The sequence below is a fragment of the Gallus gallus genome, chromosome 3 (assembly GCF_016699485.2).
Source record: "Gallus gallus isolate bGalGal1 chromosome 3, bGalGal1.mat.broiler.GRCg7b, whole genome shotgun sequence".
Classification (NCBI taxonomy): Eukaryota; Metazoa; Chordata; class Aves; order Galliformes; family Phasianidae; genus Gallus; species Gallus gallus.
The window spans coordinates 34,442,974-34,469,675 of NC_052534.1; the positions used below are offsets into that span (position 1 = coordinate 34,442,974).

The 26,702-nt window shown below is 40.0% G+C and overlaps 2 protein-coding genes across 12 annotated transcripts in view; one reads left to right on the plus strand and one right to left on the minus strand.

Annotated features, from left to right (window-relative positions):
- The window catches only part of C1orf101 (chromosome 1 open reading frame 101), a 28,175-nt gene extending 26,301 nt beyond the window's left edge, over nt 1-1,874 (minus strand). For 4 of the 8 annotated variants that reach the window (NM_001397508.1, XM_040697101.2, XM_040697097.2 and 1 more), the window contains exons 1-2: nt 1,774-1,874; nt 117-165 (exon numbers count right to left, since the gene is read on the minus strand). The gene's annotated coding sequence lies outside the window, so the exon portion shown is untranslated. Of the gene's footprint in view, nt 1-116; nt 166-1,682 lie in introns of all 8 variants that reach the window. The other 4 variants (NM_001397507.1, NM_001389404.2, XM_040697098.2 and 1 more) reach the window with 2 other exon arrangements.
- A 270-nt stretch (nt 1,875-2,144) lies between these two features.
- ADSS2 (adenylosuccinate synthase 2) overlaps nt 2,145-26,702 on the plus strand; it is a 35,382-nt gene continuing 10,824 nt past the window's right edge. Inside the window, exons 1-9 of one of the 4 annotated variants that reach the window (NM_001031521.2) lie at nt 2,145-2,337; nt 13,884-13,986; nt 16,402-16,470; nt 17,218-17,268; nt 19,494-19,560; nt 22,369-22,476; nt 22,702-22,783; nt 24,110-24,236; nt 26,376-26,530. In NM_001031521.2, the coding sequence (NP_001026692.1) occupies nt 2,170-2,337; nt 13,884-13,986; nt 16,402-16,470; nt 17,218-17,268; nt 19,494-19,560; nt 22,369-22,476; nt 22,702-22,783; nt 24,110-24,236; nt 26,376-26,530 (930 nt within the window). In that variant the 5' untranslated portion in view covers nt 2,145-2,169. Of the gene's footprint in view, nt 2,338-2,844; nt 7,111-13,883; nt 13,987-16,175; nt 16,239-16,401; nt 16,471-17,217; nt 17,269-19,493; nt 19,561-22,368; nt 22,477-22,701; nt 22,784-24,109; nt 24,237-26,375; nt 26,531-26,702 lie in introns of those variants that run through there. The other 3 variants (XM_046938991.1, XM_046938990.1, NM_001396880.1) reach the window with 3 other exon arrangements.

Here is a 26,702-nt window from a genome sequence, read left to right on the forward strand (position 1 = left end):
CCCTTTAGTTTGCAAAGAAAAGGAGGAGGGGGGATGACAGATATACATTAACCAAAAATTCTAAACTTCACCATACCAATCAGTATTGATCACCTCAATCTTCATTAAACACTTACATCTTTCCTGGAAGTAAAGAGTTCATAGTTTTCTTCCGTGGTTCTATACCTACCAAGAAATCACACCAAAATATAATTTCAAAACTCTCCTATAACAAATAAAAATAGCAGTAGAATGACAATGTGCGTCTAGTACCTCTTTGGAAAGTAGCAATACACTAATGCCATGTTATTCACAACACTATCCAGAAAGGCTCAAATATATTTTGAGATTCAAGAGAATATTTGTGCTGGCAGTGGTGAGACATTAGTGTCATTCAGCTGAAATCATATCCTAAATCAGGACCGTGTTCTGGGGAGTCATGAGATGATGTACAGTCTCTGTTTCTTATTTCAAAGTGATTGCACTAGAAAAAGTTTGCCATTGCATCAGCAAAAAGGGTGAGACAGACTTCAGCAGCTCCTTGTGCTCATTACTGACTTCCCAAAGGCTCTGTCCAGTGGAACACCATTGTTATCGCTTTTAGCGGTCAAAAATATTAATACAATGCACTGTATTAAGTGTTAGGGGACCATTTACTCTTGGAAGTGCATACACACTATTGCCTCATATCACCTGCAATTGCTCAACATCTTTCCACAGAACTCCCAACTGCTTTGCCATAGCACATCTTTGCAATGACAGATTTAGATTTCTAGCGTTCTCGGCCAACTGTATCACAGAATCAGGGAATCACAAAATTGTATGGGCTGGAAGGGACCTCTAGAGATCAGAGTCCAGCCCCCTGCCAAAGCAGGCTCCCTGCAGCAGGCTGCACAGGTAGGTGGGTCTTGAATATCTCCAGAGTCTCCACAGCAGCACTGGCCAGTCTGTTCCAGTGCTCCATCACCCTTACCACAAAGATGTTAAGCACATTGGTGAGGAACTTCCTATACTTCAGTTTGTGGCCGTTTCCCCTTGTCCTACATGTGATTTTATTATAAATCTCTCTACCCTTACAAGATGGTTAACCTTCTCTCTGGTAAATTGTATAGCTCCCGCATTTGTTGAGGGGAATGAACCTGAAGGAACACAGATGCAACTAAACCCCAATGTAACTCGATGACCTGCCCAATAGCTGCAGACTGCCAGCGCCTGCTTGGTGACTCAGGTTTCCGAGTAGCCGTCTGAGCAGTAATTACATCATTTAGACTTATGCCTTTTTAATAGCTGCTTTCAAAAAAAAAAAAAATCTTTCCCCTAGGCGTGTTGATTCAGTGAAGTAGGAAAAAATGAAAGCCCCCGAGACACCAGTTCTACTCCTAAAGCCTCAAGAATGCATGAGGAAGGCATTTCTCTGCGATGGTTTTTTTCCATTATTGTTCTTCCTCGTGAGTAAGCTCGAGGCCATGTTCCGGTGCCTCTGGAGAAAATGGCTTCTCACATTCACCCCGTCTTCTAGAAACGCTCATTTCTGCGGCTCTGGCGACGCGCAGGCACACCTGTAGCACCTCGGCCACGGGCTGCTGCGTGCCGGGGAGCCAGAAAGAGGACCTGAGGCACTAGATCCCGTGTAACCTCGAGCCGCGCTCAGGGACCCTCCCGCCCCACAGCCACACTCGGCGCCCCTCGCCCCCTCCTTCCACCTCCACAGGGCGCAGCCTCTCTCCGGCCGCAGGAGGAGCAGCAAGAACAACGCCCGCGGCAGCACCACAGCCACGCAACGCTGCCACTTACGGACGCGGTCTCGCGCCGCCGCGGTGGCGCCTGGGGCGGCCGCCAACCAACCGCTCAGTTACAGGTGCTGTTCGGGGGGACTACGCGCCCCAGCATGCACCGCGCCAGGCCCCGCGCGGCAGGCCGCCAGGCGGGGACCGCGGGGCGCGATGGGTAGCGTAGTCCGCGCCGCGAGGCGCGAGAGATCGGCGCAGGGGCGAAGAACGCGTCGAGAGCGGCGGTAACGGCCGCGGGTTCCCGCGGGGCGGGCCGCTGCCGGAGGGGCGGGCGGTGCCGGTAGGCGGCACCACCACCTGGATGCGGCATCCCCGCCCGGCCGGGAGGAGGCGGGGGCAGCGGGGCCGCCGCGCGCTGCCGCATGTGCCTGGAGAGGCGCCGGAGCGGGCAGCGCGAGCCATGGCGGAGCATGGCGCCCCGGCGCCCGCCATCCCCAACGGCGGGTGCGCAGCCCGCCTCCCCGGCAACAAGGTGACCGTCGTGCTGGGCGCCCAGTGGGGCGATGAGGGCAAGGGCAAGGTGGTGGATCTGCTGGCGCAGGACGCCGACATCGTCTGCAGGTGCCAGGTGAGCGGAGCGCGGGAGGCCGGCCGGCGTCGCCGGGTGTCACCTTGAGGCCGCCCGCGCCCCTTCCTCTCTCTCCGCCCGGCGCGGGGCCGCCGTGGGCTGGGGGCCGAGCGCGGCGGACCGGGCCCCGCCGCTCGCAGCCCTTCTTTGTCCCCGCGCGGCGCGGGGAAGGCGTCTCTTCGGCCGCCCGCGGCCGGGAGCGGGAACGTGCCCCGGGTCGGCGCTCCCCTTCCCGCCGCCGCGCTCCGCTCTTTGTCTGCGAGGCGCCGGGGAAGGGGAAGTGCGCCCACCCGCAGCATCGCGCCGCGGCCCCGAGGCGGTGAGCGGAGGGAGGAGGCGCGTAACCCCTCTGTCTGCCTTGGGATTTCCCCCTGGGTCGCTGTGTGGAGGCCTCGTTCGCAGGAGGGGTTACGAAGTGAGTGCAGCCTGCGGGCAGGGCGCTCCTCGGTGCCTGCATCAAAACAAACGGAGATCCGAGGGGAGAGGTTTTTTTTTTTTTTTTTTTTCCTCCTCAATATTTCTCTCGTAGCGATTCTGTGGAGTACCCCAGCGTGAGCTGGAGCTGCGTGCGTTTTTTTCGCGAAGTTAGAGGTACAGCTGCACGAAATGCCCATGGCACGTGGGCCGCTCCTCGGTTCTGTTGCCTGCCCGCCGCCGTTGGGTGCACGCACGAAATCCGTATTTGATAAATGCGCTTCAGAAAAGAGCGCCTTTCTCCTAACAGTGTAAACACTGAGACATTGTGTGAGCCAAGGAGAGCCGTGCATAAAGCCGGGGTTGTCAAGGCTGCGGCTGTTGCAAAGCAGAGAAATAAAAAAAAAAACTTGGCAACTTGAAGATGCGTTTGGAAGTCAAGAAATACAACTGGTTTCGCAAATGAATGACTTTTCTCATGCCCCGTGTTTACACAAACCAAGTAGCGCTGTGGGGCACGGAGCACGGGACTGGTTTTTTCTCTGCAGCCCTGCTCCTGGGGCAGGCTGTGCCAGGTGAGAGGCATGCGGTGCTGTGCCCTCCGGGGAGGGGGAGGTGGAGGTGGAGGTGGCCAGGCTTAATGGGTGTGCCACTTTCTTCCAGTCAGCTGAGCAAAGATGAGAAAAGGGGAAAAACTGTGGTGTGATCTTGGTGGCTGTTTCACCCCTTGCTTAACTGCTTGTGGCTGCTGCTGAAGGAAGGAGGGTTTTTTCCCTCCTTTCTTCCATTTCCTGTTGAGGGCCTCATGCTCTCAGGGCCTCCTCCCATGTTCGGACTTGGTTTAAGTCATCAAAATGGCAGGAAACTGGGTTTTTTTTTTGTTGGTTTTACTTTCTGCTGTTTTAGTAAGCAAAACTGACTTGACTTGGCTCAGGGGAGCTTGATGAGAAGAGGAACCCAGGGTGAGGTAAGCACAGAGAGCGGTTTCCCAGAATGAGAGGGGCATAGGGCTGTTCTCTTCCAGCAGTACTGTTCTGTGTCATCTCACTGTGTGTTGTGCAGGAATACCCCTGATGGTTCTGTTACTGCTACTGAGCAAGAGTGTGAAAATGACTCTTGTGTGTCTCATGGCAGTGCAGCCCATGAAGACAGGCTGTACCTCACTCAGCCTCTGGCTAATGGCAGCTTCCTACAATCCATACTTCTGGGTCCTGTCTTCCTGTTGGACTCTGTTCAGCCATGTGGTTGCTAGAACACCTGTGGGTGAGGCCAAGCATTTCTGTCATGTTCCTATGAAAGTGTGCTAGTACAGCTACTTCACTGGCAGACTCAGTAGGTTGTAGCTGATCTTAGGTGGCTTAGAAAGCTGTATTGTATCAGAACTGAAAGTCTGGGAGCTCTCGCATGGCTTCATACCACCGTGCTTAGTTTTGCGCAGATGCAGGCCATAAAAACGGTCCTGTCCTGCAACAGAGCTAATTATCTCTGACTTTTACAACACCTGTAAAGGCTCTGCACAGAGTTACAGTTGCTGTACCTCCTTGTCTCATTGGTAGCAGGTGTCCCCATTACTTCTGTAGCTGGCTGCCTGGCTGAGGCACCTGGAACGAGGTGCCTGCCTAAGTACAGCCAGGACACCTAGTGCTGTGGCTGTGCTTCTTCCAAATACCACCTTGGGTTTGGAGGTTGTTCAGAGGATGTGAAGTTTTCTTGTCGTGTTTATCAAAATTAGTGATGTGGATTCAGAAACACCAGACTTCAACAAGCAAGGCTAAAACCAAGACATGCCCAGGGGCTGCAGGTATGTAGTGTTAATGCAGCTGCTCTGGCAGCTGTGGTTGTGTAATGATGGCACTGCCAGGACAGAGGGCTCAGATGCATTTAATGCTAACACGTCTGCAACATAGACATAGTATGTACTGTTCTTCCACTGTTAAGTTTGAGTAAGAGATACATGGTAAAATGATACTTTCATTAAGGCAAATGCATCTCTGTGACTTCTGCACTTAAACCTACATCTGATGCTTAGAGGCTTAGAGACTAAAGCCTGTTTACCTGCTGTCATTTGAACTGTAGTCTAGACAGTAAAACAGAACAAGAATTGGTTTGGGATTCTGGAGCAGCTGTCAGGAAAACCATGCTTTTGTGGGTTTTTTATTGTCATAGTTTCCTCTTAGTAAGCAGTCAGCCTCGCTGCCCTCAGAGCTGGCAGTGTTTAAACGTGTGTGTTGTGTTTTTGCCAGTTCCGTGGGTAATGGAAAGTTAAAAGGAGAACATTTATTGTTCTGATTAAGGGACTTCCTACACTGCAAAATGCAACCAAATTAGGGAATTTGATTACTATAATCTCATTCCTTAATGGATATGGGAATGGCAAAATAATACGAGCAAATGATTTGAAGTAATCATCTTATCAAAACAAAGACTAGAAAAACCATTATTTGTCTCTTATATTACCTCCCTCCAGTGTACCTCTGTACACAATACAGCAAAAAAAAAACAAAACACCCAACATGCTGTCTTTGCTGATTCTCATTTGTTCATTTCTTCAGCACATTTGTTGGTCACTGTCTTAGCTCTACAGGTAGCTGATTTATTTAGAGTAATAACGCAGAAGTGAAGAAGATTTTTGAAGTCTTCCAGAACTAAGGCGTGCTCACTGTGCTGGAGAACCCTATCTTCCTGCTGCTTCAGAACTGAATTGCAGCTTCTTACCACATCTTCTCAGTTGATATCAGCTTGGCAGAGATGGGAGTGGAAGGATGAGGAGCTTCAGCATTTTCCATCAGATCAGGCACCCTACAGATAATGGCATGCTGGAGCTCTCCCTTTGTTGAAGTGCTGTGTGCACCTGCGGGCCATGTAGTGGTCATCAGCATGCTGGTAATGTGTGCTGCTGGGGAGAGAGGTCAGTAAAACGAGTTCGTTGACCTGCCAGGAGTGAGTGCTTCGCAGACCGACTACAGAGCAGCATAGGTAGGTGATTGCTCCTTGTAAACAATCCAGCAACAAGGCATTATTTCAAACAGAAGAGCAGCTGGAACCTCATATTCTTGTTAAGAGGAGATCTTAATAGCACCAGAGAACAAATTACACCTTGACGTGCAGGTTTCTTACTGTTCTTTCAGACTGTTATTACAGAGTCTCACTGTTTTTGCGTGGTTGATGAAGTTGCAGTCCTCTGTAGCAGCTCAGTTAAATTTCAAATATATTTTTTACTTTTCCTGTGCTGCCTTCTACATTTAGAAGAGGCGGTCTGTAAATATTCCCCAAATCACTCTTTGTTACTCATATCCATTCTTAACTGTTGCTGTGAAATGTAGAAAACAGCAGCGGGGTCTGTGCACTGAAGCAATGTAGCACTGGACCCATCTGTGCTTTCAGCATTTTTCTTCTTCCTTATTGGCTTCCCTCACCTGATCTTGTATTTCCTAGGGATAGATTAGTCTTTTTTTCTTGACTTGAATGAAGGTTTGCATTATGAGTCCAGTTTCCTACTTGTATGGCATTTTTTTGAGATGAACAGAAGAAAATCGGGCTGGACTTAAATGAAATTAATGTTTTGTTTTATTTGTTAGGAGAAAGTAGGCAAAGAAAGGTGTTGAATGTTGTTTATGCTGAAATCCTGGGATAGGTTCTATAGTCGAGTTTGATGACTTCGATGATGGAGATAAAGGAGCAAGAAATTAATCATGAACATATATGTGGGACAATGAATTTATTATCCACACTTTGGTGTTGTTTTTCTGTTTGTTTGGTTTTTCTTGAAGGAGGGCTGATTGGCAAGCTGAGGTTCAAAGTAGATTTTTGACAACATGGTTTGAAATGAGAAGCCAATAGCCCAGTAATTGCAAAGCTACGCTGGGGTACATAATGGAAGTTCAGGATCAGATACACTGATCACCTTGTTAAAGGTGTTTTCGGAATGCCAAGAAGCTGCATGTGACAAGAAGGAAGGGAGATATGTATTGTAAGTAGTGATGATGGCTTGCTTTTTTGATGCATTTATGGCTTTTCATTTAAGAGTTAAATGGAAGTGTTTACAGCCACATGATGTCAAAGCAGTACTGACTTTCTTCTTGCCCAGCTTGGCAGTCACTTGTACTATGAGTTCAGAAACGGCCATGGCTGCTCTGAGCTGAAAGTTAATGCTGGGATGGGTAGCAGGAGGAAAAAAAAAAACAACACAAAACCATACACACCCACACACCTCTGATAGGGAGAGCTCAAGGAAGTGCATGACTCCTTTCTTAATACAGGCGTAAGATAACATCTTTTTGAACTAGGCAACTAATTTCTGTTCTAGAGGAGTTAGCTCGTAAGCCGCCTTTGCTCTACCCGGAGGCATCCTGTTTTAAGGTAGACTGCTTGGCATTACTGTGTCAAAAGGAAAGGCAGTGACTGTTGCAGGCTTTGGGAGGCTCTTTAGTGAGTGTTTTGGTATTTCAGAGCTGCTTTAAACAATTTTGAGTTTAATATCAGTATTGGAGCCCTAAAAGATGCTTTTAATAGTAATTTCAGTCTGCTTTTCTAATAAATGCAATTATGTGCTTCAGCTGTTGGGTGCAGTTGTGATACTGTAGGCTGGGCAGTGAGGAGGGTGCTGATCTTGGCAAGGCATTTGAAATGCTCCCTTGTCTTGGTGTGTTCATAACAGATTTAAGCACTGTGGCTACTGTACTATACAGATGAGTTCTATATGCCAAGAAAATAGAGTAACTGCAAATCCTTCTCGCATGAACCAGAAGGGTCAGCAGTAAAGTCCTGTAGGTATTTTTTCAGGTAAGTCCATGAGATTGGCTGCAAACCCATGAGCACGGCAGTTCTCAGAGCAAGCTCGTCAGCTGGTTTGGGATTTTCCTATAAACATTTCAAGATGAATTTGTATTATTTTCGGTCATTTTGGAAAATGAGATTCTATGCTTCCTCAATTGTGGGCTTCACTTGGCTTCAGAAGATCTCTTAAGTTAGCAAACGTTATTAGTTTTATTGGTGTTATTTTTGTCCATTTAAATGCCTTACATCCTTAGTAAACATTAATATTGGATTGTATTTATGGAAAGCTAAATGAGTAACTTAGGAAACACTGCTCGTACCTGCATACTTAGCAAGAAACGATCTGAGAAATCAACAAGAGGAACCAAGCACCCCAACGAACAGTGGGCCATTTCAACTTCAGCATTTTGTAGTGCAATTCCAGGGAGGGGGAGGGGGGAGAAAGAAGTCTATCAAATACTATAAATGCTCATTCTCTGTGCATTGTATGTGGCCTGCCCTGGAAGCTGCTATGACTGGACAGCATGTAACGAGCTGAAGGGCTTGTACCCTGCAGGAATGTTCCAGATGAGACGGTGGTTTTACTCAGAGGCTGTTCATACATTCTTCTGAGTTTACTGGTTTGGTACCAGAATAAGGCTTTCAAGTGTTCCGTTTGTAGAAGTTGTTTTGAGTCTTCATAGCTAAGGAAAAACAGTAATTACATTGTAGTCAGGTGCTTGCGCAAGTATTATTCAATTCTTTAACCCAAATATTTTAACTGCCAGTGAAGGCATTTTAAAAACTATGGTGTATTGCCTTCCAGTGCTTTGATGGCGGGTCTTGGCCAGTGGGAGTCACTTGTTTGATTTGCTGAACTTCTAGGTTTGTTTCCAGTGAAATATCAGCTAGCAGATAATGACTTTTTTCCTTCAAAATTCATGTTTTCAGGCCCTCGAAACTATTGCAAGAAGGGTGTTTCCTAAGAATGTTTATCAAGTGGCATCCAGATGTACAATACATGCAGCTGCCTTTGCTATCTTAAGCCCCCTCTGTGCATGCGTAACTGATCCCATTCACGTTTGTCAGGATAGGTATACTTTACAGTAGTTCTGTGTGTAGTGCTGACCGGCCTATCTATACTGAGTATATGGGTGCAGATTCTTGGGTGTGGTACTTCAACTGAGAAGGATTTTTATGCTACTTAATCTTCTTCAGCAGGTTAGAGGGGAAAAAAACACTTTTTTTTCCCCTTAAAATCTCTCTGAGCAGCTTACTGCTCTGAAAGGAATATTTCAAACAGGTGTTTCATAGGGATTGGTTTTTGGGATGAGGCTTCTAGAGAAAGTAGGTAAATAGTAATTTTTTGTTGTTACCATGATTACTGTCATTCTAACAGAACTTGTCTGATAATTTGTCTGTTACTGTGCACCTTTCCCTCAGATGCCTGTATACTTAGCTGCTCTATGTGCTGAATAGCTTGGATATTGTGGGATTACCAGCTGGTGGCCAGGGATCGTGTGCTTTTTCAAGAAAGTGATTTAAGCATGCTGCAATAGTGACACTGGAAGAGTACTAAGAAACATATATTAGGACTGTGTGTCTTGTTTGTTTCTGCCTCAAAACTATGGCTGAAGGAGATGTTTCTAAGATTCTGAGCTCCACCATTCCATGAACTTCTCAAACTGATATTGTTGGGGAGAAAAAAAGGTGTTCAGTTCACCTTTCATTTTGAGTAAGCTCACGTTTCTCTGCTGCCAGCAGAAGGGTTAGGTGTCACCTGATGGCTGTTACCCTCCCAGGATCGCTAGCAGTCGTGTAGACAGCAGTGAGTAAGCTGCAAGTTGGAGGCAGCGTCTGGCCATGAAGCCAACCCCGAGAGGCAACAGCAATACTAGGCATTTGACCACAAGGAAAAGTGAAAAATTAAGGAATGACAGCTTTGTAATACAAAGTCCAGGCTTGTGGCAGCTGAAAAGTTGAGGAAATCCGATTTGAGACACAACTGAATATTGTTTATAATTTGGCAAAGCTCTGGGCTGCTTTGCTGAGAGGACTGATCCCATTGGCACTGTAGAACACATTGTGAGAGAAGAGAGACTTTCCAAATACTGTTTAAAAGATGTGGGTAGAAGGGATGGCATAAGGAAGGGAGAAAAGGACAAATGGGATGTGAATGCTTTTAACTTTTCATTCACCTTCCTCTAAACACAGTTATGTGGAGAATGCTGACTTCTGAAAATCAAATTTTAGAAACCTCAGAGTATGCTAAAAAAAATATGCAGTGCTGTGCTTTGATAGAGACACACAAATTTAAAAGAACAGCTGTCTGTCTTTGAAGTATCCTTCCCTAATGGACTAGTAGCGTAATCTGGAGAGTTATCTCAGTGTTAAATAAGCAAAAGTGAAGCTCTGCAGCATCATGTTCTTGCATATAGCTGTAATACGTGTGGAAGCCATAGAAGCAGGGAGAAAGCACGTAGCTAACATAAAAAAGTTCCATTGGTTTGATTGTGTACAGCAGGGGTATCGCAGACCTTGAAGGTTTTCTTCTAGTCCTACATATACTGTCAATGCCGACCTGTTTTTTGGTCTTCTTTGAGTTTAGTTTACGTAAAAATTGCTAAAATGTTTGTTCCTTTTTCTTAAATGGAGTTCCTCGCTTATCTTTTGTGTTAGGTGTTTGCATCTTTGCTGTCTTACAGAATGTCACCTCTACATAATTTGGGGATGAAATATTGCATTGCAATACCAGGCACGTAAAGTTTTGAGGCTGTTAAATGTTCCTCAAGAAATGACCTCTGTGTTTTTCTTTCCCTTTGGCAAAAGCTTCATAAAACTTTGAAGTTTATTTGAGCATAAACAATGAAATTTATTTTCACTGCTAGTTAAACACAGGAGTTCTCCATTGATGTTTAAATAATTGAATTAAAGGAGTGTTGGCTTGAATGACCCAACTGATCCCTTTTGGATCACTGCGGTGAGAGAGGAGTGAGAAATACGGATAGAAAGGAATGAGGCCAGAAGTGACTTCCTCAGTTTCTACATTGAATTAAGCCCAGAGGCAACAGTTATGAAGATGTTGGTGTTACTGTCAGTTTCTGGATGAAGGGAAAAAAAAAAAAACAAATACCACCAGTGGGGGAGAAAAAGAAATAGACCCAAACCAACACCCTTAACTCACCAAACTCAAGAACTCAACAGGCCCCCTGCTGCTGGAATTCTGGATTTGGGTTTTTGTAAACAGAGTCGTTCACCAAAGCTGTGTTATGCAGTATCTAAGCATACTACATAAGTACATTTCACTGATAGTTGATTTTAAATATATGACATGAATCATTCTCTTCGTACATTACAACTCGTTAGTTCTGTAACAGCGCACTCGCACTTCTGCATGAGGTGTTAGGGCTTACCTGTAAGTCAACGCTTTGAAGACTGACTGAATTGAATGCTGCTGCTGGAGTGCTCTCCTAAAATATGGTTTGAAATTTAAAAAATTAAACCAGTTGATGGACTTATGCTGAAGGCAGGATGTGAACTGACCGGACACTATTACCTATCAATTGTTCTACCAGGCAATCGGTATCAACAGCTCATTTGGAATAAAATCTTTCCATGCTGTAGGCATTCTCCTAACACAAACAACTGAACTGTGAGATTAAAATTTGAGTATTATCCGCAAACGAGCATTAAGAAACCTTGAGAACTGAGTGCATTCAAGTGGTGATTCATCACACAATGCTGTGCGTTTTGTTGGTTTTTTTTACTTGTAAGCAAAATCCCTTGAAGTATAGCTGCTAATAGCAAAGATATGGAAGTTTATGTAACTTGGGTGACTAGCTTGCTTCTGGAGAAAGTATGAGCTGTGCTGTGCCTGCGGTTCAGGGCTTAAAGCAAGGTAAAATGCCAGTTTTATTCTGTCAGCCATGAGGTATTTTCAAATGAGCGTGGAAACAACACACCTTTGTGTATCTTGACGTCATTCAGCAGTGTAAGGGAAAAATCTGGACACTACCAACAAACAGCAGCTCTGTTCTTATGCTGTGCGCCTTACTCGAGCAGTCTGGCCACTGAGCTTATTGGCGCATCTGAATGACACCATGAGCTTGGCAGTCTTTTAAGAGACTAAGAATTTATTGTTAAGCATGATATGCAATGGCCAATTTTTTTCTTCTCTTAAACGTTTTGATTCTAGGAAAAAAACTGTTGTTTCTAAATAACTTGAGAAGCAAAACATGAAATTCTCAGTCAGTGTGGGATTTCAGCTTGGACTCATCTTCCTATTGGCAAATGGCTGCTACCTCAGTGTTCCAGTATTGTACTTAGACTTATTTATTGAATTTACGTTTACAGTTTGTCAGTCCCCAGGTTCAGTTTGTCTATATTGGTATTACCAATGGATCTAATGGGAATAAATTGAGGGGATCCGATGAGGAAGAAGGTAACTACCACTTTCAGCAGATTCACTTTACTGCAAATGCTCTTTTTGTATCTAACTGTTCTTTCTTCACCTGCCTTGCTTTGATTCACAAACATTGAGTAAAGGAACTCATGTTTTTTATTACTAAAATAGCTTGTATAATTTGTGTATAACTTAATAGTTCATCAAATACAGCCTAGTTCTTGAGTAACCTGCAGTAGCTGAGGAGTTATCAGCATTGCATTTAGAAAACAGTTATAAGTCAGCTACTTGCTAATGTAGCTGTTCAGCATCCTTTTAAATCAAAGATACAACTGTGGAGGTGGTAGACCTCTAAACCTTTCTTAACCGCTGCTGTTGAGAGGATGGGAGGAAAGTTTTTTTCCTGAACTTTAATTATTTTCTTAAACAAATGATTTGCTTTATTTTTGCATATGGTTCATATGCTGTGAATTGGAAATTTGGACTTTTCTGGTAAAGTCACTTGCAGTAAAAACCATCTGTATCCAGAAATCTACAACTTTTTCAAGGTACTGCATGGAAAAACTCTGTAACATATTACAACTTTACTTAAATTCAGGTGTTCTCCTTGGGTGAAGGTCTTTAAGTCTTCCCTCTGTTTCCAAAGGGTGTCAGACTGCCATAAGCTCTGAGATGAGGCATTTACCTATGGCAGAGAGGTTTGGATATGTAAGGAAATTCCTTACCCATGGTGCCAGGTATATGGCTTTATGTATCATATTTGTGCTTTTTAGTGTTTTAGAGGTGGCGAGTAGGTTTGGAGTTTGTTGATTAGAAGTTCTTCTATACACTATGGTGAAATACTTAAGTTTTATAATTCCATGGTTTAATATTTCATATAATCTTTTTTCCTCCTTTTTCATCTTTTCATGTGTTACCTTTCCAGCACAAGAGAAACTTGTCTTCCGCTGGAAGAAGGCTTGGATTGTTAAATCTTTCCATTGTCTCCTGCAGAGCACTTTAGATGGATTTCTAGTACAGGATGCTCTAAACGCTCTTACTGCAGTTAAGACAAACAGACCCGTTTGTGTGGTCCCTTGTCTTGCACAAATGATTTGGTCACAAGAGAGCATAAGCTTATTTTCAGAAGTATAGCAAATGATAACTGGGGATATTTTGTAATGTCTTGTAATCTTTTTAGTTTCGTAAGACTTAGACACAGGGTCCTTTTTGTAGTTTGGACATATTTCACAGTTTAACAAATCTCTTAATACTCTTGTACCTCCTGGTCGTGAGAAAAGGTAGAAATGCTGAGTATTGGTTGGTGCAAGCGGTCTCCTGTAACTTAACCACAGTTGTTGTGGTTGCCTCTAGAGTCACTTCTTAACAGCAGACTTTGGTTACCAATGCCTTATACTGGCTGAGGAGGCATAAAATTAACATGTTATTGTAGCAAAACATGAAAAAGGCTGAACCACAGATTCAAAACAAAAACCTTGTATGTTGCCAAACAGCTGACCTTATCCTCCCTAATTATGCTAGGGCATTATCTACTCATTTTTTAACTGGTATTTTTTTCTTTGTTAAGGTTGCAGTTTGACTATTAATGTTTATTCTTCATGAGTGTAATAGGAACGTAGTGAAACTGTTGATGGCTTTTAGAAATGTTTGCATATTTTAGTATACTTATAGCTCTATCCAATAATTTCTATAAATACATTCATCTTATTTTTAAAAAAAGCATTTTTACTTTTGATAGATACCATCCGAAATCTATGACTGATAATACGCGTGTTGAATTTGTCAAGCTTGACAAACCAAGTTCAGCAGACTTACAGAGAGAAGGAGGTCTGTAATAGATCTTTTATCAGTAGCAGAAAGGAAAGCTGCAAAGCTGAAGATGGAATGAGTTTATTCCTTATGTGTTCTGTTTTCATTTGTCTTCTGTATGAAAAACTATTAATATTTTTTTTATTTCTTCCCCTCGCCATCTCAGGGAGGCAATAATGCAGGACACACAGTCGTCGTGGATTCTGTGGAATATGACTTCCATCTGCTGCCAAGTGGGATTATCAACCCAAAAGTCACTGCATTCATTGGTGAGTAGGATATCTCTAAATCAAAATCAGTCAACAATGTGATTTCAAACATTTGACGTAATAAAATAACAAAATATACTCAAGGACAGACAGAAACAGGACTTTTTTTTCCCTTAAATTCTTACAGGCTTGAGCTTTGCTTGTAGAAACAGAAGTTTGGCTTATGGATGTTTCTCTTCTTGTCTTTGATAGGTCATTTTTGTTGTTATTGTTCTATGAATGCAAACAGCTAACTGCCAAGCACATCTTCATTTTTCTTTCCCTCTTTTTTTCTTCCTATCAATGATTTCTTTTATTCTCACAATTCCTCCTCTATTTTATTCTTCAGCCTCCGTAAATGACTACCAGTACCATTAGACACATAGATCTTTCTTCCCTTTTCCATTGGATTGCAAAAGGAATGTTGAATCCAAGAAGATTCATGTACTCTGTACATCTTGTCAAAAGATCTCTTCAAGAGAGTGCACTAGAAGATTTGGGCCATTGACAGTACTAAGTGATGTCAGGATCCTACGGTTTGTTTGCTTTGCAAAAGGATGTTTAGGCTGTCGTCTGTTGCTCTAATACACTTACCCATATTTACTCTTGGAATCCTGTTTCTGGCCCTACTCATTTTTCTTCAAATGACTTGTATGGCTAACCTACTTAATAATACTGTGTAGCCTTTAAAATTTCTTCCTGAAAATGAAGGTGAGTATAGAACAGTCCTATAACTGTGCATGTGTTCATGTGCTCTTTCACAGATGAAGTTGTTTCTGCATTACTTAAAGACTATGACCTATCAAGATTTCCAGCTAGCTTTTTTGATACCACAAACTCCTATTTACACATTGTTCTTACACAAGCCAGGACTCTGCTATGCTCCTTCCCACTACTTCTTCCTGCACATCTCATTTCTTTGATCCTGTAGTCATGTGTCTCAGCTTGGTTCATGTGCAGATAGTAAGTGGTCATTGTCAGTTTGCTAAATAACACAGCAACTGAAGAGCATCTGTCAGTAGTTAGTACCTGCTGAATTCTTGGGATTGGTTTGTGGTGGCTGTGTGCTTGCAGTTAGTATTAATGCTGTACTTGATGGGAATTTGTCAATGATTGTGCCTCTTTTATATTATGACTTCTTAGTTAAATTGCTTTGGATTAACTCCCTGTTTAGTACTTCTGTGGAAAGTGGCCAAATAAACATGGAAATATAAGTTCCCTCTGCTAGGGGGAGGTTGGGATGCTAATTTCTCCTAGTTTTGGGGGCTATGACAGACATTACTGCTTTTTTTTCTTTTGGTGTGCTATTGTATTATGTTTCTTTTAAATGTTGTTTCTGGAAGCCTGTGAAAAAGGAGGTCTGTTTGCTATGTTCTCTTTGCTGGACTCGGGTCGGGTAGGAGAAAACACCTTCTAAAAATGCAGTGGGCAGGAGAGAGTTTTTACAAATCTTTATGTGCCTATCTCCCATCTCTTGGCCTCGTCTATTCTGAAGTTTGTTGTTCTAGCTTCTTTTCAGATTGTTGCGTTGTTGTGTTTAAAACTCTTTTAGAGGTTCTAACATATTTAGTAGAAAGAAAAAAATCTGCCTGGCTTAGGTTGCACTAAAAGAGTTTATAGTTTCAAAGAAGTGCGAGAAGAACAGAGTGAAGAAGTGGTGAGGGTTGTACCCCAAAAGTTTTAACGAAGTTGTCTTCAGCGGTCAATATCTTGGTGTTCAAAATGCTTGTATTAGTAGGTGATTAAATTAGAGGACTTGCAAATGATTCCAAATGGCAGGTCCCTTCATTCTTTTATAGACAGTCTCATACTGATGGCTCTAAATCTACTGACTTTGGCATCACCTGAAGATGGTTCAGTTCTGGTGTATGGAAGTGCTTCTTAAAGCTCGTGGTGATACTGGTTAATTGCATAGTCTGTTTCTGAACAACGTGACAGTGTGGCAATTCTGTTTCCTGTAGGAAAGAGAGTTTGCTTCTGATGGAACTTCTTAATGTTATTTTTGCTTGTCTGTTAATAACCCAAACTCTCTACGTGCAATATTCTGTATCTTTACAGGTAAAGAGTGCCTGAGGGAGTGCTAGTGTTTATAATGATGTTAGAAATGTGCAAAACTTTTAGAACTATTGGGTGTTTAAAATTAAGCATAAAGAGGGAAGTTAATTTTAGAAATGAGGAAGAGGAAATTGCGTTGTGAACGGTTCCACAGTGGTGTTACTGTTTGTTCTGATCTAAATTGAAAGTGTGAGCTTCTTAAAGAGGCACACTTTTGGGTATAAATCAGTCTTTTATGGATTAATTTCTAAAATGAAAATTGAAATTGTATTGAAAGTTTAAAAAATAAAATATGCTGTGTGTTGGTTGAATTGGTTGAAATATTGTTTTTCCACGTTGAACATGATTCATTAAACTTTGTGTAATGTTTTTTTTTTTCAGGAAATGGTGTTGTAATTCATTTGCCAGGACTCTTTGAAGAAACTGAAAAAAACTTAAAGAAAGGAAAAGGTGAGAAAATCTTAAGCTCCGACTCCTAAAATAGTTTGTGGCTACCTCCTACTGTCTTTTGAGATTTAGGCAGAGGATGCCTCTGTAGAGGTTGTGTATGATAACTTTTTTTCCAGAACTCCATTTACTGGCTTCTTTCTGACAGAAGTCTTGCTAAAAGACCCAGGGCCCTGATGGGACGTATAGGCAGCCTAAAGGAATCTCTGTACAACTTTGGAATGGAACATGTTATAAATATGAATTATCTGCATTTTTTGTTGCTTTAAGTATTGAATTTAATAAGTAAAACAACCTGTTAAAGTATGTTAGCTGTTAAAAGGCACTTTACCTGTTGTAATCTTAGCATATACTGTGATGATACGTGTTAATGGAAGTAAGCATGACAGTAATCCTCTTGATTCAGAGTTCTCTTTTTGGCTTCTTGCTGTCATGTCTGTAGCCGTGTTTGGTAGCTGTCTGCTAGAAATGAGGTAAATCAGCTGAATTATTTATAAGTGTAAAACTACTAATTGCTGAAATTGAAGAGCTAGTAGGATTTCAGGAATTCTTTATCAGAATAGGCCTGATTTGTCTCAGCTTTATAGGCTGATGTTAAGTTTTAATTATTGAAATCTACACTTTTTTTCTCTGAAATGTGATTGCTCATTAATAGATTGACTGAAGGCTAAAAGTATTCTTCCTTTACACATCAAAAGAGATAAATGATATGCAAAACATAATTTGAACTATTTTACTTTGTCTTTTAAGGGCTAGAAGGCTGGGAAAAAAGACTAGTAATTTCTGACAGGGCTCATATCGGTAAGTTCCCAGATTTTTAGTTGTTTTTCTCTGAACTTTTCATGACAGTAAAGAGGGTGACCATTTTTAGTCATCTCTCTGTGTGTTTATAGCGAAGTTTCTTTGGGTTATGTCCCTCTATGCTAGACATCATAGCTGTTTTGGTTTATCGAAGACCCTAAAAAAAACTTGTCTGTGACATGGGCACCCTATCCTAGGTTTATATTCCAGCGATTCTTCAATCCTGCTTTGTAATCATAGTCTGGAAAGGGGGTTCGCTTTTGAAGATGAGATATGAGAAGCTGTCAAAAAGTGCTTCAGAAGTTAATTAATTGAAGGACTTGTTTCCTCCTTCTGTGTAAAACAGTTTTACTTTTCTTTCATGAAATACATCAACTTCTTTGGGGAAACCATGTGACTAGATGTGACTAAAAACTAATGAGCTCCCTGCTAACTAAAATACCATCTACTATGGAAAAGGGACTTTATGGGAAGGATTCTATAGGGATCAAGAGAATGGCATTTCTTCTCTCAGGGAGCTCGTGAGTCAAGCTTTAATTCCAGTTTGTTCCAGAAGACTCTTCAATTTAGAGCCTGGAAAAAAATGTTGATAATCCAAACTACCAAAACAGAGCTTCATTGCTAGAAGCTTTTCCTTTATCTCTCCTAGACTGTCTTCAGTACATAAATTCCTGCTGTAAAATAGATTTTGTGAGATAATAGTTGTATAACTGGATGTACTAGGAAATAGTTAGTGATGCTGTGGTAGTTATCTTCTGAAGATGGGAACTTCTCAAGTCTTTATGAGAGAAAAGCGTATGACGTGGGGAAGAAAAAGGATTTATTTTTTTTAAACTTATCTGGAAAACAGAAATAGCTCAGTGAGTGAACGTGTTATTTCAGAATAAATACCCTTTTATTTAGGAGTAATTACTCTTCAGTTGAGATAGTTGAGTAACAGTTCCTAAATTTCTAAAAGTCTTTTTGATAGTGGGATCACTGTTCGTGAATTCTTTGGGGTGATGAGGTTATTAGAGGGATTGTTTTGCGGTGTTTACATTACAATGGCAATACCATGAAATTTTCATGGCTAAACAGGTCCTGAGCAAAAAGGACTAATTATGACTGATCATTCAGCCTTTTATCTTAATGCACTTGCAGAATGCTTCTGTTTAGAAATTTTTGAAGGGCAGTCTGGAGACCTGTTTGTATTATAAATGTCTTCTCTGAAATGGATGTTGGCAGTCTGCGAGCAATTAGACTGTAACAAAAGATCAACTTAAAATAGGTTCAAGCTGGTGATCTAATCCTTTCAATTATGGGAATGCGTGAAAATAAACATGGAAGTAAATTTGATAAGGAAAGCAAGGAAAATCACCTTTGTTCTAGAGAAGTTGAAGCTCTTACTGAATGAGCAAGTTCCTTGCAAGATTTCTATCGTAGCTGTGTAGGAGTAGATTAATTCTTTAATTCTGGGGATATAGCGTTTAAGAAAAATGAGCTTGCATCAGTTAAACTGGAACAGAGTTTAACTGTTCAAATTTGTCATGAATCTTGGCATATTTATCTTTTATGGTGGATAGAGAATTGATGGAAGGAGTACTTTACATAATCCTTGCATGTCATTAATAATATGTAATACTTAAATAAAAATAAAAATCAGGGCTTGTGAAGATGACTTCTGTTATCTTGGAGGAACAGTTGCACTGGTTTTCATGACCAGTGTTCATGGGAGCTTTACCAAATTATTATTATTTCCAAATATTTTTAAATTTGTACTGCCTTGCTAAAATTAAAGTGATATAAGAAATCATTAGAATGAATGGGTGTGCTTAAAGTTCCCACCATAAATTTCAGCAGGATGACATCTTTGCATAACCTGTTTTCCTGGATTTCTTTTATCTGCATGTTCTTTTTTCCTGTCTGTTCCTTCTTCTGGGCTGCTGGAAGCTTGAAATGTCTTAGCTTTTCTATGGGAGATGTGTATGCAGCTTGCAAGTGTTCTACTAAATAAACGCAGAGTCTCCGAATAACTGCAGAACTCAGGGTGGGGAGGTGGGGGGAAGTAGCTTGTCAAAGAGGAGGAAAAAAACTCTGGTCACTTTATTTCCCTCTTATCAGTGCGTGTATATATTTTTTTCCATATTGATGAGCACAACTAAAATTGGTCTGAACAGAGCATTACTGATATGGTTGTTTGTTTCATGCAAAATTTATACTTACGGAAGTTATTTTTATTTTCTTAGTATTTGATTTCCACCAAGCTGCTGATGGTATCCAAGAACAACAAAGGCAAGAACAAGCAGGAAAGAAGTAGGTACTTCTATGGATAGCTTAGTACAAACATACGAACTGATGTATTGAATTTTCATTACTGATTGTCGTTGAATTCAAAATGTTTCCTTTTAAGTCTGTAATGTGGAGTGTGCTGGAGTTGCTTTCTCGTTTGTCCTGCAGTGGCTAGCAAAATCTTACATTCCTAATGAAAGGGTTTTATCTAGATATTTTACCTTCTGGCTAAGTTCCTGGTTCCCAGTTTGCCTCATAAAAAAGTGTTCCTGCTCCTTACCGTTTTCACTGATTACAGGAAATATGTTGCTGCTAATATACATTTAAAAGTACCGCTTCATTGTCTCCAAATAACTAAAAGTGCTGATAGGACTAATTTAGTTTCTCAGGATGCTTCATTTTTAGAGTTGCATGTTCATGTTGCCTAGTTCATGTTACTACTGACTTCCTGAGGATTTTGAAAGTTTTGGAAACTAGGTGCAATGTTTCTTACATGATTTCTAAGTAGCTCACTAGTTCTTGGGAATAGGGAAAGAGCTGGCAGAATTAAATGTGAAGAGTCTACAGCTGGCAAGGAATGTAGGACCTCCAAGGTACCAGTAAATTTTATCTCTCTATGTGAATGAAAAACAATTTAATCTTCCTTACTGAGACCTGTGAAGCATTATCATCTATGACAATAACATTTCAGAGTGTCTGATTTGGGCATATCTTGTTTCACACAGGCTGCTACTGCATGTTAACTCATCAACTGTTCTTTAGATTGGGTCGTTTTCATACTTGACTGTGCAGTACCAGCTGACTTGTTACCTGTTCTCTTAGGAATTAAAAAGCAAACAGAGTATGTTTGTATATATATTTTTTATGAGTTTGTATTTTCATATCAGCTATTCTAGTGGAATGGCTTTATAATGGAGTGTAAACTGAAACTGTATATGGTAATGTCTGTGATTTAAAAATACCAAGAGTCACTGAGCTACTTGTGAGGTGGAGCTATTTCATTAGTCAACATGAAAGATTATAAGGGAAAGCACAGTAAAGTAATGGATACCGTCATTAATTAATTTATTTTAAAGAACTTTGTCCTCTAAAAAAGTTACGTTTAAAGAAATACATGTCACTCTTAAGAGTGCTGTGTCTGGTCTTCCTGTTAGCCTAATTATACTCCTGAAGTTCTGCGGCGATCATATAGTTCTCAAACTTATTAAATCTTCTGATGGATTAAAAGCATTAAGCTGTCTACTTCCTCCAAAATATAAGGCTAAATGACTGTAGTGGGGGAAGTATTTTACAGATTGGCTAAGCACAGAGTCCTAGAAACTGATCGTTGGAAGACTTCTGCTTGTGGGAGGAAGAAATCTGGAAGAGCTTGCTAGCATGTCTAACTGTAGATTTCATTGCATAGTATGTTTTGTATTAAACTTCTTTGTGTCTAACACTTCAGAGTTGAGTACTATAAATAGTAAGTTTAATTTTTACCTGAATATTTGTCTGTTCAGGTGTAGTTACTAAAGTTTCCATTGCAGAAAGGTTGTAGAAAAGGTAATCTAATAGAGAAGTATATTATGCTTATACGGTTTTTTAATGTCAGTAAATACAGTTTTCTGAAAGCTTAACTCTTTTATAAATTGATCCGTCTTAGAGAGGAGTTGGTTTCTATTTATTAAAAAATTATCTGGGAGGGGTATGAATTGAGGTGGAGGCCAGAGCCAATTATTTAAAGCCACAATCTCCTGATGTATTTAAGCAGTACTGTGTTAGGCAAAGTTGACTAGAACGTCTTTCATATTGGACTGCAGACAAACGTATCACACCCCGAGATCAATGTAATCAGAACATTTGTTGGTTTACTTTTTCTAAGGTTATTCTTTTGAATCTACTCCAGTGTAATGGTCTAGATAAAAATAAGTACTGATCATGACTGTATTTCAGTTTACTTGCATATCAGTTGCTACCTTTTAAGAGTTTAGATGTGACCTTGGGATTAGCTTGTACCTTCTACTTTAAATGGAGTCCCTCTTGAATTATGTTACGACCTTCAAGGCAGTTTAAAGGAATCACACTTAAATTTGACATTCTTGCTGTTGCAGTATCAGCTGAAAAGATCCATATAATATTAAACAGTAAAAATCAGATTTCTTTTTTCAGCGTTGACTTTATTTTTCTTAATGGTACATGGCAAAGATTTATATTGTAGTCTTTCAGATTATCACTTAGTTAATATGGGACTGTTGCTCATCTTAAGCAGGCCAGCTTAAGAATGAGTAGGTAGGGAGGGTTAAGAGCAGTAACTTAGTATTCAGAATCACCAACAGTTGGTATGTACAACATATTTATATGTGCAGCAGTTTGGGCACCAATGTCACTCTTACATGTTTGACAGTATTTGTTTCCAAGCTCCAACTGAGACTTTCAGAATTACATGAAGTATTTCTCATGAAGATTTGAAATCAATACTTTGTATTTTTCTTTAGCTCTTTGTAAGATAGGTGCCTTGGAAGGAGTATGGTTAGTTTCAGTTCATAGCATTTCAGGATATTGTTTTAGAATTTGCTTCCCTGGGTAGAAAAATTGGGATTTATGTACAAATAGGTAAATAAAATTGATTGAAATACAAAAAGCTACTGGTCTGAAAACAGAAGTGTGTAGAATGTGAATATCTTCATGCCTGTGAGCAGTGATGTTCAGAATCTGTTAAGTATCTGATGTTTTTAAATGTTTAAAACAAGGTTCTCAATAACCACATTTCATTTTATGCTAGGGATATGTTAACTTTAAAGAAAAAAATGGCTTAGTTTTATATTGATCATAATTTCTATTATCTTTTTAAAGTTTGGGAACTACCAAGAAAGGAATTGGTCCAGTATATTCTTCGAAAGCAGCTCGAAGTGGACTCAGAATGTGTGATCTTGTGTCTGATTTTGATGAATTTTCTGAGAGGTAACTTTTGTATTTTAATGCAAGTTTCAACCATAACTTTTAATTTGCGGGTGTGCCGTTGTGTAAACAATTGCAGCAGGTTGATGTTTTTTTTATAACCCATTCTGCTTAGAAATGATTTAATTTAACAAAATAATTGTGGAAATGCAATCAGTAGATCATAGGGTCGGTGGAGGTGAGAGAAGGAAAAAAAAAAATGAAACCTCGATGACTTTTGTCTTCCAGATTCAAAGTGTTAGCCAATCAGTACAAAGCGATATATCCTACCTTAGAGATAGATATTGAAGGAGAATTGAAAAAACTCAAGGTAAGCCTGTTTCTGTGTGTGAAGTGATGTAGTCAGTGTGCAGTTACTGATATGTAAGTGTTGAGGTGACTGACTCTCATACTTCTGTGATGAGTTAAAATACCCATCATAGGAAATTGATATTTATCCATTTAAAAAATCTGCTAGCATCCTTGAAAGCACCTTTGACACCTTCCTTTATGCAGTATTTAAAAACTCGATTGCAAGAGAACTACTGTAAACTTTAAGAAAAGGCCTTATTTTGAGAGAATTATTATTTGACTTTCACTTACTCAGACATACTGGCTAGAAAAAACAAGTATCAAGGTTGATCAACCTTGTAAGCATCAACCTTATGAACTGAAGTAATGAACCCTTAAGGGGAAAAAAAAAAAAAGGCTTTTTTCCATGTTAGTCTGTAGGTTAATAGCAGCGGAAGTAGTGAAGCCTGATTATCAGCAAATAACTCATGGTTAACTATGAAATCTGATTTGATTCCCTCTGTACCCACCTGAGACACTTGTGAGATTTCTCAATTATGCTGATTCTCTTATGTCTAATAGTACAGTGTCAGCATGTGATGTTCTCCTTTGTCTTAGCATTTCATATAAGCTTTCTTAGCATTTTAAGAGTTTAATTTTCTGAGGTATTTTCTTACCCCTTAGAGAACGTCAACCAAATTTGACATGAGTTAAAAATAGTGAGGTATTTGTGGAACAGAGGAGGGCATACACAGTTACATATGTTTAATTCTTACAGAAAATCAGGCCGAAGCAATCATCCTTCTCCTATCTTTAGTTACCACTAAATTCAGTTTGCCAGCAATAGAATTGAGTATGTGGGAGTTCTTAGAACTTCAGCTTTGTTCACTTTAAATTATATCTGTTGAATTGAAGTACTTACATCAATATGTAGGACTAAAAATCAGTTTCGTTTGTACATGTTATAATAGTTTATAGTTTACCTAATGCTCATTAGGTTTACAGAATACCTAAAATGTGTTGGTACGGTGGTAAAAATATGTAATTGTAGCTTGAGGAAAATTACTTGTGTTGAATACAGTATGGTGGTTATGCTCAAGCTTGAATATTTCTAAGTATTTAAAATTCTTAAAGAAATCTGATTTTTTTTATTCAATAGACTGCATATGTTCTGCATATGTAAAGCTTGAGTATAATATTCTTCCTTCCTTTGTTCATGTGTTATAGTGTACTTCTTTAGCAGTTATTTTACATCTTTGCATTTGCTTTTCCTTTTCAGAGGAAGTAAGAGTATAAACGTAAGCACTTACACTCTGATTGTCTTTATTATAATGAAATTATAGTATGCACTGCTCTTATTCTTTAGGCCTACATGGAAAAAGTAAAACCAATGGTAAAGGATGGTGTTTATTTTATGTATGAGGCTTTACATGGACCACCAAAGAAGATCTTAGTAGAAGGTGCAAATGCAGCACTACTGGACATAGATTTTGGTGGGTATAACCTTTCTGAGATGCAGGTTGCTGTACATTTGTTGTGGAATAATTCAGTATAAACTCTTCTGTGCCTACCTGTTCTTGTGGAATAAATGTTTTGTATTCCACAAGAACTGTACTCTCTGTGGTTAGCAAACAATCAGTGGAAAAAAACGATGTTTTTACATATGTGCTTTTAAGGAGCTTAAGAGTCTCCCAAGATCATTTCTTGATTGTTTCTCATTCAAAGTGATGGTAAGGATTAGGTGATTCAATTATTTTCTTAAAGAGGTTGTAACTAACTGGTACTTCAGTGTAATGTATATTTCATGTGAAATAGCTCGTGCTTCTATAAATCTTGGGAAAGCACTTAGGAAGGAAAATGGACATCTCCATAATAGAGAGACAAAGCATGTCTGCAAAATATGTACAGTACAACTCTTCAAAAGTCAGTGTTTTCAACTCCGTGTAACAATGTTTCATTCTTCTAAAATGCAAGGAAAGATGCTGAGAATCTGGATTGTTACTGTGGTAAGAATGGTTTTCATATAAGCACAGGAAATGCAGATCATGTCTGAAAATCATCAGGTGTGTCTGTAATATTGAGAGTTCTCTGGATTTTATCCTGCCTGTGTTTTGAGAAGCAGATTGACACAGGAATCTGTTCCCTCCTCAGACAGGTATTTCCAGTTGGTTGGGCACTTAGGTAGACAACTGTCAAGTCTCAGTCAAAAGATTTGGCGATACCAAATGTGATTATTGATTGTTTTGCATGAGGCTGTTTTTTGTGCCTAGTTGCACAGAAGTTTTAATACTGAAACAAATGTTACAAGTGTGCATGTCTGTCAGTGCAGAACACGGTAAATCCATAGTCTTGCATTCCTGCCACTTTTCTGAAGCCTGTAATGATGCTTGCACATGTCTCTATGACCGTGTCTGATTTTCTGTATTTTAAACACTGGGTGAGGATAAACCACTGTCAATTTACCAATCTGGGAGCTGAAAATGAGCAAGAACTATCTAATTAACTCCAGCTGTGACATCCGCTAGCTGTAGAATCTGCCAGTAAAGAGAAATTCAGCTACTCTGTCATAGAAAGGATACAGACTTAATTAGTGCTTGTGAACTGCTATTGTGAACATAAAATGTTACACATGTAAACCAGTGTCTTTCTCTACAGAGATTTGAGTTGAACAAAAAAAAAAAACCCAACCCAAAACTAGATATGCCTGATGGTAGGTAGGTAGTCTGCAAAACCTTATTGAGCAGTTTCTTATTGCTTCCGTTTTTTTGTACTGTTGTATTGCCTTTGTCTTGGCTGTTCTTTACCCATCTCTGACCCTTGTTCTGGAAGAAAAGGAAAAAAAAGAAAAAGAGCATCTACAGCATGAAGTAGAAAGCTGATCTTTTGTAGGAAGTTTAACTCTTTCAGCTGTATTTTGTTATCCAGGCTGAAGGCTGAATATTTAACCAGAGACAAACTCTAATCACCAGTCAATTAGATTATATTCTAGGAGTTGGGTTGTTTTTACTTTGTCTAAATTATTTCCTTTATTTTTTATTTCACTTGTGGCAATCATTTTTTTTTCCAATTGATTTTTTTTTTAAGCAAAACTCTTCTTCCCAGAATTCTACTCCTCTTTGTGATTTCTTAGCATTATATTATGTTGACTGGTTCATAGAGCGCATTATTTTTCCTCCAGAAGTGTAAAATGGTAAACCTGTATTTTCTGACCTTTTAATATCATTTTCATAATGATCTCCTTTCAAATTTTCACGTAGTTTTAATAGTGAATCTATTTTATATGAGATGAGGTGTGATTTCCTGGAATCTTATTCCAATTTTTGATTTGTATGATCATTCTGAATTGTTAGATTCTGCTTTTGTACCAGTTGGAAGTGATAATTCTATTTCTCCTGCTTTAATAAAGAAGGATCAGGCAGTGTGCATAGAATCTAAGAGCTTATCAAATCTGATCTGATTGACTGCAAAATACACTTGGTATATGGTGTTGTTTTTTGTTTTTCTATTTTTTGTATATTGTAATATCTAGGTAATTGCAATGTACTAGTGATACTTACCAGGTTTGGCTTGTAAAACCTGTAAAAACAAACAGTGTTAATGTGATTTTTAAACTCCTGTTTTTTTTTTAATAGGCACATATCCATTTGTGACTTCATCAAACTGCACAGTTGGCGGAGTTTGCACGGGTCTGGGCATGCCACCACAGAACGTTGGAGAAGTGTATGGAGTTGTGAAAGCATATACAACTAGAGTTGGAATTGGTGCCTTTCCTACAGAACAAGATAATGTGAGCGTTATTTTCCTTTGCCTTGACCCATTACTGAGTTAAATTACTCATTGTGTCTGTCGTACGTTAAATCAGTATTGCTTCTAGAAAAGAAGACTGTGTTTAGATATCTCATTCTTCCAATTCTATTATTTATACGTTTGTTCCTACTCATTGTGTCTTAACAACTAGA